Consider the following 10,904-nt stretch of genomic DNA (forward strand, 5'->3'; position numbering starts at 1 on the left):
GGCTTGTGGTGATGCCAGTCAGAGGGAGTCGCAGAGACTTCTGTGTGTCTGAGGTGTAAAATCCTACCCAGATTTCATTGTCAAACAAAGGAATAAAGATTTTTGCTTTCGCAGCTGCCCTGCAGCCTGTACCCGTGAAAGAGATGTCTGATATGAAGTGTACGGGAGGTGCCCAGTCAGGGCACTATAATGCATGACGTCGGCGACGTCACGATCCAGTGCTCTGCAGAGCTCTAAATAGAACCCTCAGTTATATCACTTGTGTATTTTAATTTTGTTTTACTTCTGTGTTGTTTTACTTTTGTTTTTGTTGTCTTTCTCATTGTGAAAATGAGCTGGAAAAAAAAATACGATAATTAGGAAAATAAAATGTACCGACAGTAAAGTATAAAAAAGAAACAAAAAAAAAACAAACGCTCGACTCTGGCTGAGCATGCGCTGTGTATTCGCAACACGTGACGTACGCGGAAATGAAGCCACGTCTCCCGTGAGAAGGGAGAAGGAGGAACCTAGATCCAGGAAGCTTTTCACTGACTGCACTGTAGTGGAGATACTTCAGAAAACACAACAGTAAGTAAATTAAAATTAAGCGAATCTGCTGCACAGCGCAACCTTTGGTTTAAACACAACGCGTTTATTGTAGTCTCTTGGTTTATGTGGCTTGAGACGATTTTATGTAACTTATTTTGCTTGGGAGAAGCACGTAACTTTCTTTGCCATTCATTTTTTGTGCTTCATTTTATTGAGCTTTATACTTTGCCCTCATTAAGTGCTGTCAGTGTTTAGTCCAGTCGCCATGTTTTTAGCCTATTAAATATGGTTAAAAATGATAAACAACATTTTAATAAAGTAAGCATTTCCAGACAAGGGCTTGGGCATGTGACCTCAAATCAAAATCACGACTAATTAAAACATTTTACCCAAATTACGATTAGCGAACCATTATTTATAGTAATAACCTTCATGGTTTGCTAGGCTTGTTTTGCAAATATGTTCAAACAGTAAAGCTGGGACACACACACACATAACATATACAGGTGGTATTACCTTTGCTAGAGCCAAAATTGTATTTATTTATTTATTTATTTATCCTTTTACTAAACTGCCTTCAAGTAAACAAACAGGCATTGCTGTCAAACATGTTCATCAAATATTCCAGCCAGCAAAGAAAAACAGAATATAAACAAATAAATGAAGTACCTTAAATTAACTCATTCCAAGTATTTCTGTTTTAAAGCATTCCTCTTTTCCAATCATTTTATACACTGAAGATAAATTGCATAATTTTTAAATGCAGAAAAACTTGGAATAAACAAAACTACACTTATAAATATAAAACTTTCCAATAATTAAAAGGCTTACACACCGAAATTCCACCTTGGCTCTTTATAGAAACCCGAAACTTAATCATATCATATTCTAACACAGGAAATGCTTTTTTTTTTTCTACGACAACCATTAATGAACAGTGTCTATGTAACTTAATTAACAGCGTGATAATCAGAAAACTTGAAACTTAACTAACTTTTAATTACATCAACATTAATGTTATTCCTCCAGCTTTTTGTAAAAGATATGCCAGGATACTAAACCATAATGTTAATTTTTTACAAATGCTCCAACTATTTTAACATAGTACTTAGTACATGAGTTACTTCAAGCTCCATGACATTCATACCTCTCGTTTCTACCGATTTTACAACATTGCTTTTCTGAATAAGATGTTCTTTATTACTCCAATGAATTTGGTTTTATAGTTCTGTTTAATACAGCTAAAGTGTATGCTGGATTTACTAATGTGGCAGTGCAAATTTCTGTAAAAGGAATTCTTTTTTTCTTCACAAAAAATGTGAAGAACCTTTTTAGCAAAGGTTCCCTGTAAAATGTAATTCTCTGAAACCTTCAGAGAGGCTTCAGGAACCTCCAGGGAACACTACCTGAGGAGTTACCCAGAAATTATTTTGTGAAAACTGTTGTTTAGAGGGAGCACACCCTGAAGATTCCCTCTAGGACTTTATGAAAAAGAGTCTTGAGAAATGATTTTTCGAGTATTCCTTCTTTAAAAACAATATCAGGGAACTTTTAGAGATCTTCAGAACTCCTCTAAATAGTCCATTGTTTGTTAAAGAGTTTATTTTAAAAATTATCTGTTGATAAACAGATAATCATTTTTTTTGATAAGTGTTATGGTATGCATCGGTAGCTTGAATCCCCTGCTTTTATTGCATAATAATAACTGTACATGTTATAATTCAAGTAAGGTTAACATGGCGGGGCTTTTAAGGAAGATCTTAACACTTTCTCTGCCACTGATGCTTTTCTGATATGTTTCAGCAATGGCCGAATTTCAAGAAATATCAAAGCTGTCCGCTTTGCACCCGAAGCCCGCAGGGCTTGTTTTGCAGTATGGTACTTCTGGCTTCAGGACCAACGCCAAACAGCTGGACCACATCATGTTCAGGATGGGTCTGTTGGCCACACTCCGCTCCAAAAAGACCAAAGCAACCATCGGTGTCATGGTTACTGCATCGCACAACCCAGAGGTTAGAGGGATTCATAAGCGCAAATAGCTATGGTTTATTTTCATCATAAATTACAACTTCAGCCCATTCCTGTTTGTCTCATCATGTCTGTACTTGTGTAGGAAGACAACGGGGTGAAGCTCGTTGACCCGATGGGTGAGATGGTGACACAGGACTGGGAGGAGCATGCCACCCAGCTGGCCAATGCAGATCAGGAAGACTTGCTCACTGCTCTGAAGAACATTATAGAAAAGGAGGCCATTAACATGAGCCAGGAGGCTAATGTGTTTGTGGGAAAAGATACTAGGTATAATGTCTTACTACAAACAAATAAATCAAAAACTGATCAAATATAAACCTGTGTGTATGAGTAGAATAGCTTCTTTACAGTCGTGTCCTCTGCCTGTAGGAGCAGCAGTGCCAGCCTTTCACAAGCAGTACTGGATGGAGTTTCTGCTCTTGGTGGTCACAGCAAAGGTAAGAGAAGTTGATACCTAAAAGATATTCCTGTGATTGGCTGCCCCTCAGCTGGGTTGCATTAAAATATGTGCTTTGCAATGTATTAGTTTCCTTCTTTGCTTGGCTTTTTTGTTTTTGTTTTTGTTCTTTTATTGTTGGTTCTTCTTCTGGCTCCTTATCTGCCTTTTTATCCTTTCCATCTGTCCTTTCAGACTATGGTTTGGTGACCACCCCTCAGCTTCACTACATGGTCTGCTGTCAAAACACGCAGGGTAAATATGGAGAGGCCACAGTGGAAGGATACTACACTAAATTCTGCCAAGCTTTCATTCAGCTCACCAAGAATGTAAGAAGCAGAAGTGTGTCGTGTGTTATTTTGCGCTTGCATTCAGTCACTCTTTGTTTGTTTGTGTCGACGTGTTTTATGATACATTCATTCATCCAGGAACTACTCCTTTCTTTCTCTCCTCCATGTTTTTCTTTCCATTAGACGTCCAACCGTACGGATGACCAGAAGCACCTCTGCCTGGATGGCGCTAATGGCATCGGGGCTCTGAAGGTACGTGAGATGGAGAGTCACCTGAAGAAAGAGCTACAAATTTCTCTTAATAATGATGGCAGCAAAGGAAGGCTGAACCACCAGTGCGGAGCCGACTATGTGAAGGTGCAGCAAAAACCCCCAACAGGTGCGCATAGGGCCAGTTAAATTACTTGAATGTACTGTAATCGTTTTAATATGCGAGACCTGTCTTGCATTCTCACATGAAGGCATTAAGATTAACCCAGGAGAGCGATGCTGTTCCTTTGATGGCGACGCCGATCGAATAGTTTATTACTACACGGACTCTGAAGGAACATTTCACCTGCTGGATGGAGACAAGATGGCTACCCTCATCAGCACTTTTCTCAAAGAGCTGCTCACACAGGTATACTCTAAAAAAAAAAATCATGTAAATGACATACAGGCACGCACTTACCAAGAATCGCTGTTCTTTGTATTTTTTCTCCCTTGGAATGCACAGGCTGGACTAGACTTGAAGATAGCAGTAGTGCAAACTGCTTATGCTAATGGAAGTTCAACACACTATCTGGAGAACACAATGAAGGTGACAAAAAAAATTCCACAGAGAATTCAGGTGTTTTATTTAGTATTTATATGGAGAGGATGGTTCTCACAGATTTATTTGACACTTAGGTCTTAGTGAGGTGTACGAAGACTGGAGTGAAGCATCTTCACCATGTAGCCCAGGAGTTTGATGTCGGTGTGTACTTTGAGGCCAATGGCCACGGAACAGTGAGTACACACATATGCACACATATTTAAATGCACTGAAAATCACCTGTAAGGCTAAAAATCAGAAGTAATGTGTCATCCTGCGTTTGTTTGTGTTTGGATCAGGTGTTGTTCAGCAAGGCAGCTGAAGAGAAAATCCAGCAGCTGGCTGAGGACACAAACGTCAACGACAAGAGGAGGAAAGCAGCTCTCCTGCTGCGAAACACGATCAACGTCATCAACCAGGCACGCTCACGCTGACATCAATGTCGAACTGAGCTCATGCAGACAATGGAGCTCTGTTGTTAACGTTGATATTTTCTTTTAAAGACTGTAGGAGATGCCATTTCTGACATGCTGCTGATTGAAGCCATACTGGCCATCAAAGGAATGACTATCCAGCAGTGGGACACCATCTATACCGACCTGCCAAATAGGCAACTTAAAGTCAAGGTGCTCATATTGTATAGTTATGTATTATATCCAGGATATAAAGTGTGACTGATAGAAAGAAATACGCACTTTACATTTAATTTATTCCATAGTATGATACAGCAGTGCCGAACCAAACTAAGGAGGCTTTTATTTTTTTAGATAAACGTTTGCCTACTATAACCCTGCACATAGTAGAGTGTCTGTGTCTACTTCAAGCCAGTTAGAGATAGTGGCTCCTGAGGGTGATCTTTTTTCTTTTTCTTTTTTTGTGTAGGTGGCGGACCGCAGGGTGATAGACACAACAGACGCAGAGAGGCGGGCGGTGACCCCAGCAGGCCTGCAGGAGGCCATCGACAATTTAGTGAAGAAATACAGACAGGCTCGCTCCTTCGTGAGGCCCTCTGGCACCGAGGATGTGGTGAGAGTATATGCAGAGGCAGACACGCAGGTGAGAAATCTATTTTCCAAGTTTTCTCTGTTATTGATTCTCATGCCAGTGTTACTGAGGTTAAAAAATATCTGGAAGGGAAGGGTTTGTGAATAATACTCTGGCTCTCTGTGTTGTTTCAGGAGAGTGCTGACGCCCTGGCACATGAAGTCAGCCTTGCAGTGTATCGCCTTGCTGGAGGAGTTGGGGATGAACCCAAACCATTGCATTAGAACCACAATCACACAAACACACCATATTGATCGATCAGAATTACAGAATTGCTGATCATTATTTTATTTTTTATTTTTTTAAAGTCAGGTGATACCAAATGATTTTATATTGTCCTTATTTTCTTTGTATTTCTGTCACTCTGATGATGGGGTACACATCAGGGGAATTAATAAAGGTTGGGGGAATTGTGTGTGTGTATATAAAATTTAAACAGTCAAACAGCTGGTTTTAATGTGGGTGGTCATTTCACTTGGTCCCAGATATTTGTGAACAGTTGTTTTAAATAATTCCCTTAATTTTCATTAAATCATGTAAGTTTACATAATGACTGTTGAATCGGCTTTGCTGCTATTATTTGAATTAAATAATGGAAAAAAGGAGAGTGGGTTTTTTTTTAATTACAGTGAAGTAACACTGATAGAATTCTATGATTGAATTGACAACCACAACTATTTTTGCTTGCTGTTTATTTTTCTTACTTTCAGTGACATGCTCATGTCACACAGGAGGGTTAAATAAGCAGAGGCTGAGAGCGAGTTAGGACCAGGCAGAGCGGAGTGATGACGGCACACCAGATGTACTCAAAAAGAATCGCAGAGCTTGGGGTTTATTCTTCATCTGTATCATCGGCTGCTCCGGAAATGACGATGGTGCACTCCTGTGTGTCACTTTCGTAAATGTCCTCATCTGTCTTAACTGTTCTGGGAAAGGGGAGATCAGACAGAATAATATGATTACTGTGTAGTCACTAGAGATCTGGCTGAAAATGTTACAGGTTTTATGTGTCATGCATTCCGTGCCAAAGTCGCCCTCTACCTGATGAGGACCGTCTTTCTCTTGGACATCACTGTTGCCTGCTTCTCTAAGTTACCATCAGCCTGGATGTCTGATGAGGCTGCTGCTATTCGGCCAGCACCTGCAGCTCTCTCAGTGCTGTTACCGCTTGTATCACTCAAAGATCCACCCAGCTTTGAAGGTGCTGAGAGAGCACATTTGCTATCACTGGAAGGAAGTTGCAAGCCTCCAGTCAAGGAAAGGCTTTGGACCATGGTGCCCAATCGGCTGTCTTCCCCCTCAATCAGTTTTCTAACACACAAACATACGAAAAAAGAAAGGAAAACTGATGACAATTTGAACCAAAGTTTTACCGGTTTACATCCATCTGATCTGTTGCCCGATTTTCTTTCCACATCTTGTGTAATTTTGCATACCTCCACCTTTTCTTCCTGTTTTCCTTCTTGACAGCCACCCTTCCACTAAGGCCATTTCTAATGAGGCTTCATTTATCAGTTGTAAATGAATGATTAATAGGTCAGTGTTAAGTGGTTTACCAAATAAGGACAGGTACAAGAACTGGACTGAAAATTAGTGAAAAAGGGTGGCAATGTCCAAAGAAAAACATTGAAAACCTTCACAAAGCCTTGAGAAAATTAGAAGGGAAATCTGTTTCTTTGGAAGCAAACTGTAAAGAAAAAAAGGAGTGTCTCAAGACTTTTGCATAATACTATTTATTTTCTACTTGATGTAAAAGCCACACACCCACATCTGTGTGTGTGCACATTAACAGTTTAAGTGTTCTAAGTGCTTAAAACCTATTGTAATGCTTGTTCACCTGTAGGTGGCGATCTCAATCTCCAGAGCCATCTTGACATTCAGGAGGTTCTGATATTCTCGCAGCAGCAGAGCAGTCTTTTCCTTGCTCACCTTTAAATGCACTTTAATTCCCTCAATGTGCTCCTGTTGAAATTACATCAGAGGTGTATGTTTTTTGTTGTGATCAGGCCAAAGGATGACAAAAAATATCTCTATAAGTCAGTCAGTTAGTTACCTCTAAGCCCTTCTCTTCATTCTTATATTTCTCCAATCTGTCACGGATCTGGGCCTCCAAATACTCATTCCTTGTCTTCAGTACCTCCAGTTCATGTTCTTTGTCTAGGATCTAATTGTGCATATATACACTGAGTATCCAGAAAAGTTGCAGAATGAACCACAAGAAGAACAGAAAGTAACACTCACATTCTTCCTATAGGCAGCAATTTCCTCTCTCATACTTCGGACTCTTTGAATATGTTCACTGGAGGTGTTATCAAGATCCTGAAACTTGGTTCTATACCAGGTCTCCATTTCCTGGACAACACAGAATGAGATGCAAAGAGATCTAGAGACAAATTCTCCAGAGTCGGGGCATATTTCAGCTTCATCAATGCCACTTACCTCCAGGTTTTTGGCAGCAATGCTGTCGTACTGAGACTGAATCTGTTTTAGGGCAGGGGAAAGGTCTGGGAGGCCAAACATGAAGTCAGATTCAGAGGATGCTGAAGAGATGTGCAGGATCAACTCCTCAATTTCCTTTCAGTAGAACAAAAACAAACACGGGTGGGGGACAGTTAAATGAGCTAGGAACATTTTCAATTCTATGAAAGCAAATCTACCACTCTGCCCCACAGATTAATCAGAACTTGTCTGTTTGACTTCCTCTGAAGTTTTCACACCAAATAGATAACTACAATATTTATGGTCTTACTCACTCTGTCCATCAACACGAGCTGGATTTGACAATAACCAGCAAATTTACAGCCCGTTAAACCACTGATGGGGAATATGAATGACATGCCAACCACGAGGCAGCTATGTGTTACCTCTTTGTGAACTCTCTGGAGGAAAGAGAGTTGAACCTCCAGATTTTCCAGCTGCCTCTCCAGCGCAATCCGGGCTGAGGTTGCTTCGTCCACATTCTGAGAAGAACAGAAACAACAGGGATATAAATGTAATTTATTTTCACAAGCAGCTACTAAGTGTCTTTATTCAAAGTTACAAATTGACTTTTCATTGTGTCATACCGGGCGTAGAGCCTCAATCTCATACTCTGACTTCTTCCTGGTCTCCAGGGCTTCATTATATCTTGCCTTCAGCGTGTCCAACTGGCCCAACATTGCCGCCTTGGCTGCCAAAGACAGATCCTGTACAGGCCACAGATACAACTGTCAAACTCCTGTAGAATCAAAAAACAGTGCTACCCCTCTGCGCAAAAAAACAAGAACATGAAAAAGAACCGCATCATTTATGTGCAACAAAATATTACAAACACATGCACACACATAAAATTTTAACACTTTGGCCAGCTTATCCCAGCAGGGTACTTATTTTCCACACCAGAGTTTCTGCAAAAAGAAAGAAAAAAAAACAAAGAAAAAAGAGAGACTGTGGAATCATGACAGCACAAGAACAAGCTCTAAGTACAAGATTGATAGAGGCTGGTGTTTTTTTTGTTTTTTTTTTGTTTGTTTTGTTTGTTTTTGTTTTTTGCCTGTCCCGTTTGGTTCTTTAGCCATCAGAATTGTTGTCTGAAGGCCTTGCCGTATTGGTCCATTTGATCGACCTCTGCTATTATTATTTATTTTATTTTCAGTTGTTACAGACGGGATAGACATGGCTGGGGGACAGGAAAGGGAGAAAGAAAAGGAGAGAGGGGGAGGGAAAGAAAAACAGAGGGGAAGAGGGACAGTAAGAAGGGGCACTTATAAAGAAACAATCTCCTGGATCACCTGTTGAGAGAGAAAAAAAAAAGAACAACATAATAAACACAACACCATCGCAATAATGTAGCTTAGTGTAAATAACAGTAAATACTAAATATTGAATGTTGTAGTGCAGCACGCAGAACCGGCAGCGCACAATGTCCTTTGAGGTAGCAGTCAACAAAGGTGTAGTTTGTGTCTGTGAGCAGTGAACACCCGTGTGTGCACCTGTGCGTACACCTGTGTGGATGAGCGTGCTTGTATTCAAAAGGTTTGCCCATGTAACAATCTGCCAGAGGGTGTGGGGAGCCATAGCCCCGTCCCCCAGGACGACAACAACACTCCATCAATATTTTACTGCTGAGGGGTAAGAACTGAACACATAAGGGAGTGAAATAATGCAGTGGTGACTACAATAAGGACCCACACCAGCTCTCTCAGTTTGCCACTTAAAAAGTCACTTGACTCTCTCTCTCACCCTTTGCTCTCTCATTTTCTCTGCGTCCCTGTTCAGTTCCTTCAGCTGAGACTCGTAGAGTTTCCTAAGCCCAGATGATCTGTCATAGCTGCTTCTCAGGGCCTCAATCTCAGCCTCCAGCTGCTTGTTTTTTGACTCCAGTGTTCTCACCTAAAGCAAGGAGCATGAGAAACAGGTTAAAAGTAAAAAAAAACAAAAAAAAAAACCCCACAATGTACAATGTGCTACCATTTCATCTTAAAAGGTTATGAAGCACTATGTGTAATATTAACTTTTATGTTCTTGTTCATTTCTGAACAAGAAAAACAGACAACAGAACAGACCTGTGTGTATGTGTTTCAGGTTTTATTATAAACACAGAAGCAGAATATGGTTGGACTGCAGATTACTTTTTCGATATACACTGTCAGACGGTCATTGAGGATGACCATCTCCTGCCTTTCGTGGGTACGAGTCAGCATAAAGGCCCGGTTCTCCTCTGCAGCCACATCCAGGTCCAATTCCAGCTCACCATCCTTAGACACACCAAAGCACAGAGCTCCCATACTTGTACTGCTTTAGGAAAGGAAGAGAAAACTTTTTTCTCATTGATCTTAGTATTTTTTGTTTCACACTTCTTTAAAAAGACAAATCTGAACACAACTAACATAAATAACCAATGATTACATTTTTACACGTTACCCACCTGGTCAGTCGAGCCTTGTTACTGAGGGCCATGCGCCCCCTTGTCTCACCACTCCGGGTGAAGCTTGCTGACCGATGCCGGGTCTCCTTCCGGGTCGGAGATGGACTGGAAGCCCGCAGCTGGCAGGCAGAGCTGGCTGCCAAAGTGCCCTCGAAATGACGGCGGTATGAAGACATCCTCTCTGGACTGCGGTTCATCCTGGCAGACTTGACTGATGGAGCTGAACACTGGAAACCGGTCGCTTACTTTGTCTCACAGTCTGTGCTGGGGTCTTATATTCTCCTCAGCCCTTCCCTCAGCACCTAAAGAGGAATGTAGAACCTCCCCAACCAAAGGGTGCATGTCCCTACAAATATCTGTCAAGCTTACGCCAAATAATTTATTAGACCTATAGACTGCTGAAAGAATATTACTGACAATAATGACAGAATTTTTTGCTGAACTACTTTTAAAGCCTCCTTTAAAGCAACGTGTATATGCAGTGCACTGAAATCTGAATTTAGAGCCCATATTATTTTCAGCAATATACCAGTCACACATTTTGGTGGATAAAAACTTCCAGACAGAAGGACAGACTTACGACGACTGACATATGTTTCTTACTTACTCACTGTTTCTTAGTGTTGTCTTGTGTCTGGTGATTTTTGTTTTACTTGTACAGTGCAATGGTAATAGAATCAGGCTAGCTTGAATATAAAATATCAAAATGTTACTGCATCATGTTACTGTATTACTGTAAATGGTAACTGTATCATTAACACAATGATATTGACTGGACATGGACTGCTTTAGTCCTTTGAATAATGTTACTTTATTCAAATTAATTATTAATTATTTAAAACTCAAATCAACACTGTCTGAAGAAAAAAATCC

General features: G+C 40.5%; 2 protein-coding genes across 2 annotated transcripts; one reads left to right on the forward strand and one right to left on the reverse strand.

The window, feature by feature from the left end:
• The first annotated feature begins 433 nt into the window (after window positions 1-433).
• On the forward strand, window positions 434-5,728 carry pgm3 (phosphoglucomutase 3). Its single transcript, XM_040017226.1, has 13 exons — window positions 434-570; window positions 2,335-2,543; window positions 2,645-2,829; window positions 2,932-2,999; window positions 3,194-3,327; window positions 3,472-3,667; window positions 3,750-3,907; window positions 4,004-4,087; window positions 4,177-4,275; window positions 4,381-4,500; window positions 4,585-4,707; window positions 4,964-5,137; window positions 5,260-5,728. Exons 2-13 carry the CDS (start codon window positions 2,337-2,339, stop codon window positions 5,347-5,349), a joined length of 1,638 nt encoding a protein of 545 aa, XP_039873160.1. The 5' UTR covers window positions 434-570; window positions 2,335-2,336; the 3' UTR covers window positions 5,350-5,728.
• A 95-nt stretch (window positions 5,729-5,823) lies between these two features.
• On the reverse strand, window positions 5,824-10,887 carry ngs (notochord granular surface). The gene is made up of 11 exons (XM_040017233.1): window positions 10,032-10,887; window positions 9,736-9,901; window positions 9,347-9,496; window positions 8,191-8,310; window positions 7,990-8,085; window positions 7,565-7,699; window positions 7,367-7,477; window positions 7,179-7,289; window positions 6,963-7,087; window positions 6,167-6,436; window positions 5,824-6,051 (listed from the first exon to the last, which is right to left on the reverse strand). Exons 1-11 carry the CDS (start codon window positions 10,226-10,228, stop codon window positions 5,958-5,960), a joined length of 1,575 nt encoding a protein of 524 aa, XP_039873167.1. The 5' UTR covers window positions 10,229-10,887; the 3' UTR covers window positions 5,824-5,957.
• Between the last annotated feature and the right edge of the window lie 17 nt (window positions 10,888-10,904).

This window comes from Simochromis diagramma, unplaced genomic scaffold (assembly GCF_900408965.1).
Source record: "Simochromis diagramma unplaced genomic scaffold, fSimDia1.1 OVJJ01000802.1, whole genome shotgun sequence".
NCBI lineage: Eukaryota > Metazoa > Chordata > Actinopteri > Cichliformes > Cichlidae > Simochromis > Simochromis diagramma.

What these genes read in the sequence shown, in the direction of transcription:
- ngs (XM_040017233.1), bottom strand. Translation starts at nt 10,228, where the DNA reads ATGAACCGCAGTCCAGAGAGGATGTCTTCATACCGCCGTCATTTCGAG. An exon ending in TGACAGTGTATATCGAAAAA is followed by an intron (nt 9,497 to 9,735) that starts GTAATCTGCAGT and finishes TCCTTGCTTTAG; the next exon opens with GTGAGAACACTGGAGTCAAA. An exon ending in TTGCTGCCAAAAACCTGGAG is followed by an intron (nt 7,478 to 7,564) that starts GTAAGTGGCATT and finishes TGTGTTGTCCAG; the next exon opens with GAAATGGAGACCTGGTATAG.
- pgm3 (XM_040017226.1), top strand. Translation starts at nt 2,337, where the DNA reads ATGGCCGAATTTCAAGAAATATCAAAGCTGTCCGCTTTGCACCCGAAG. An exon ending in TCATTCAGCTCACCAAGAAT is followed by an intron (nt 3,328 to 3,471) that starts GTAAGAAGCAGA and finishes TCTTTCCATTAG; the next exon opens with ACGTCCAACCGTACGGATGA. An exon ending in ATCTGGAGAACACAATGAAG is followed by an intron (nt 4,088 to 4,176) that starts GTGACAAAAAAA and finishes TTTGACACTTAG; the next exon opens with GTCTTAGTGAGGTGTACGAA.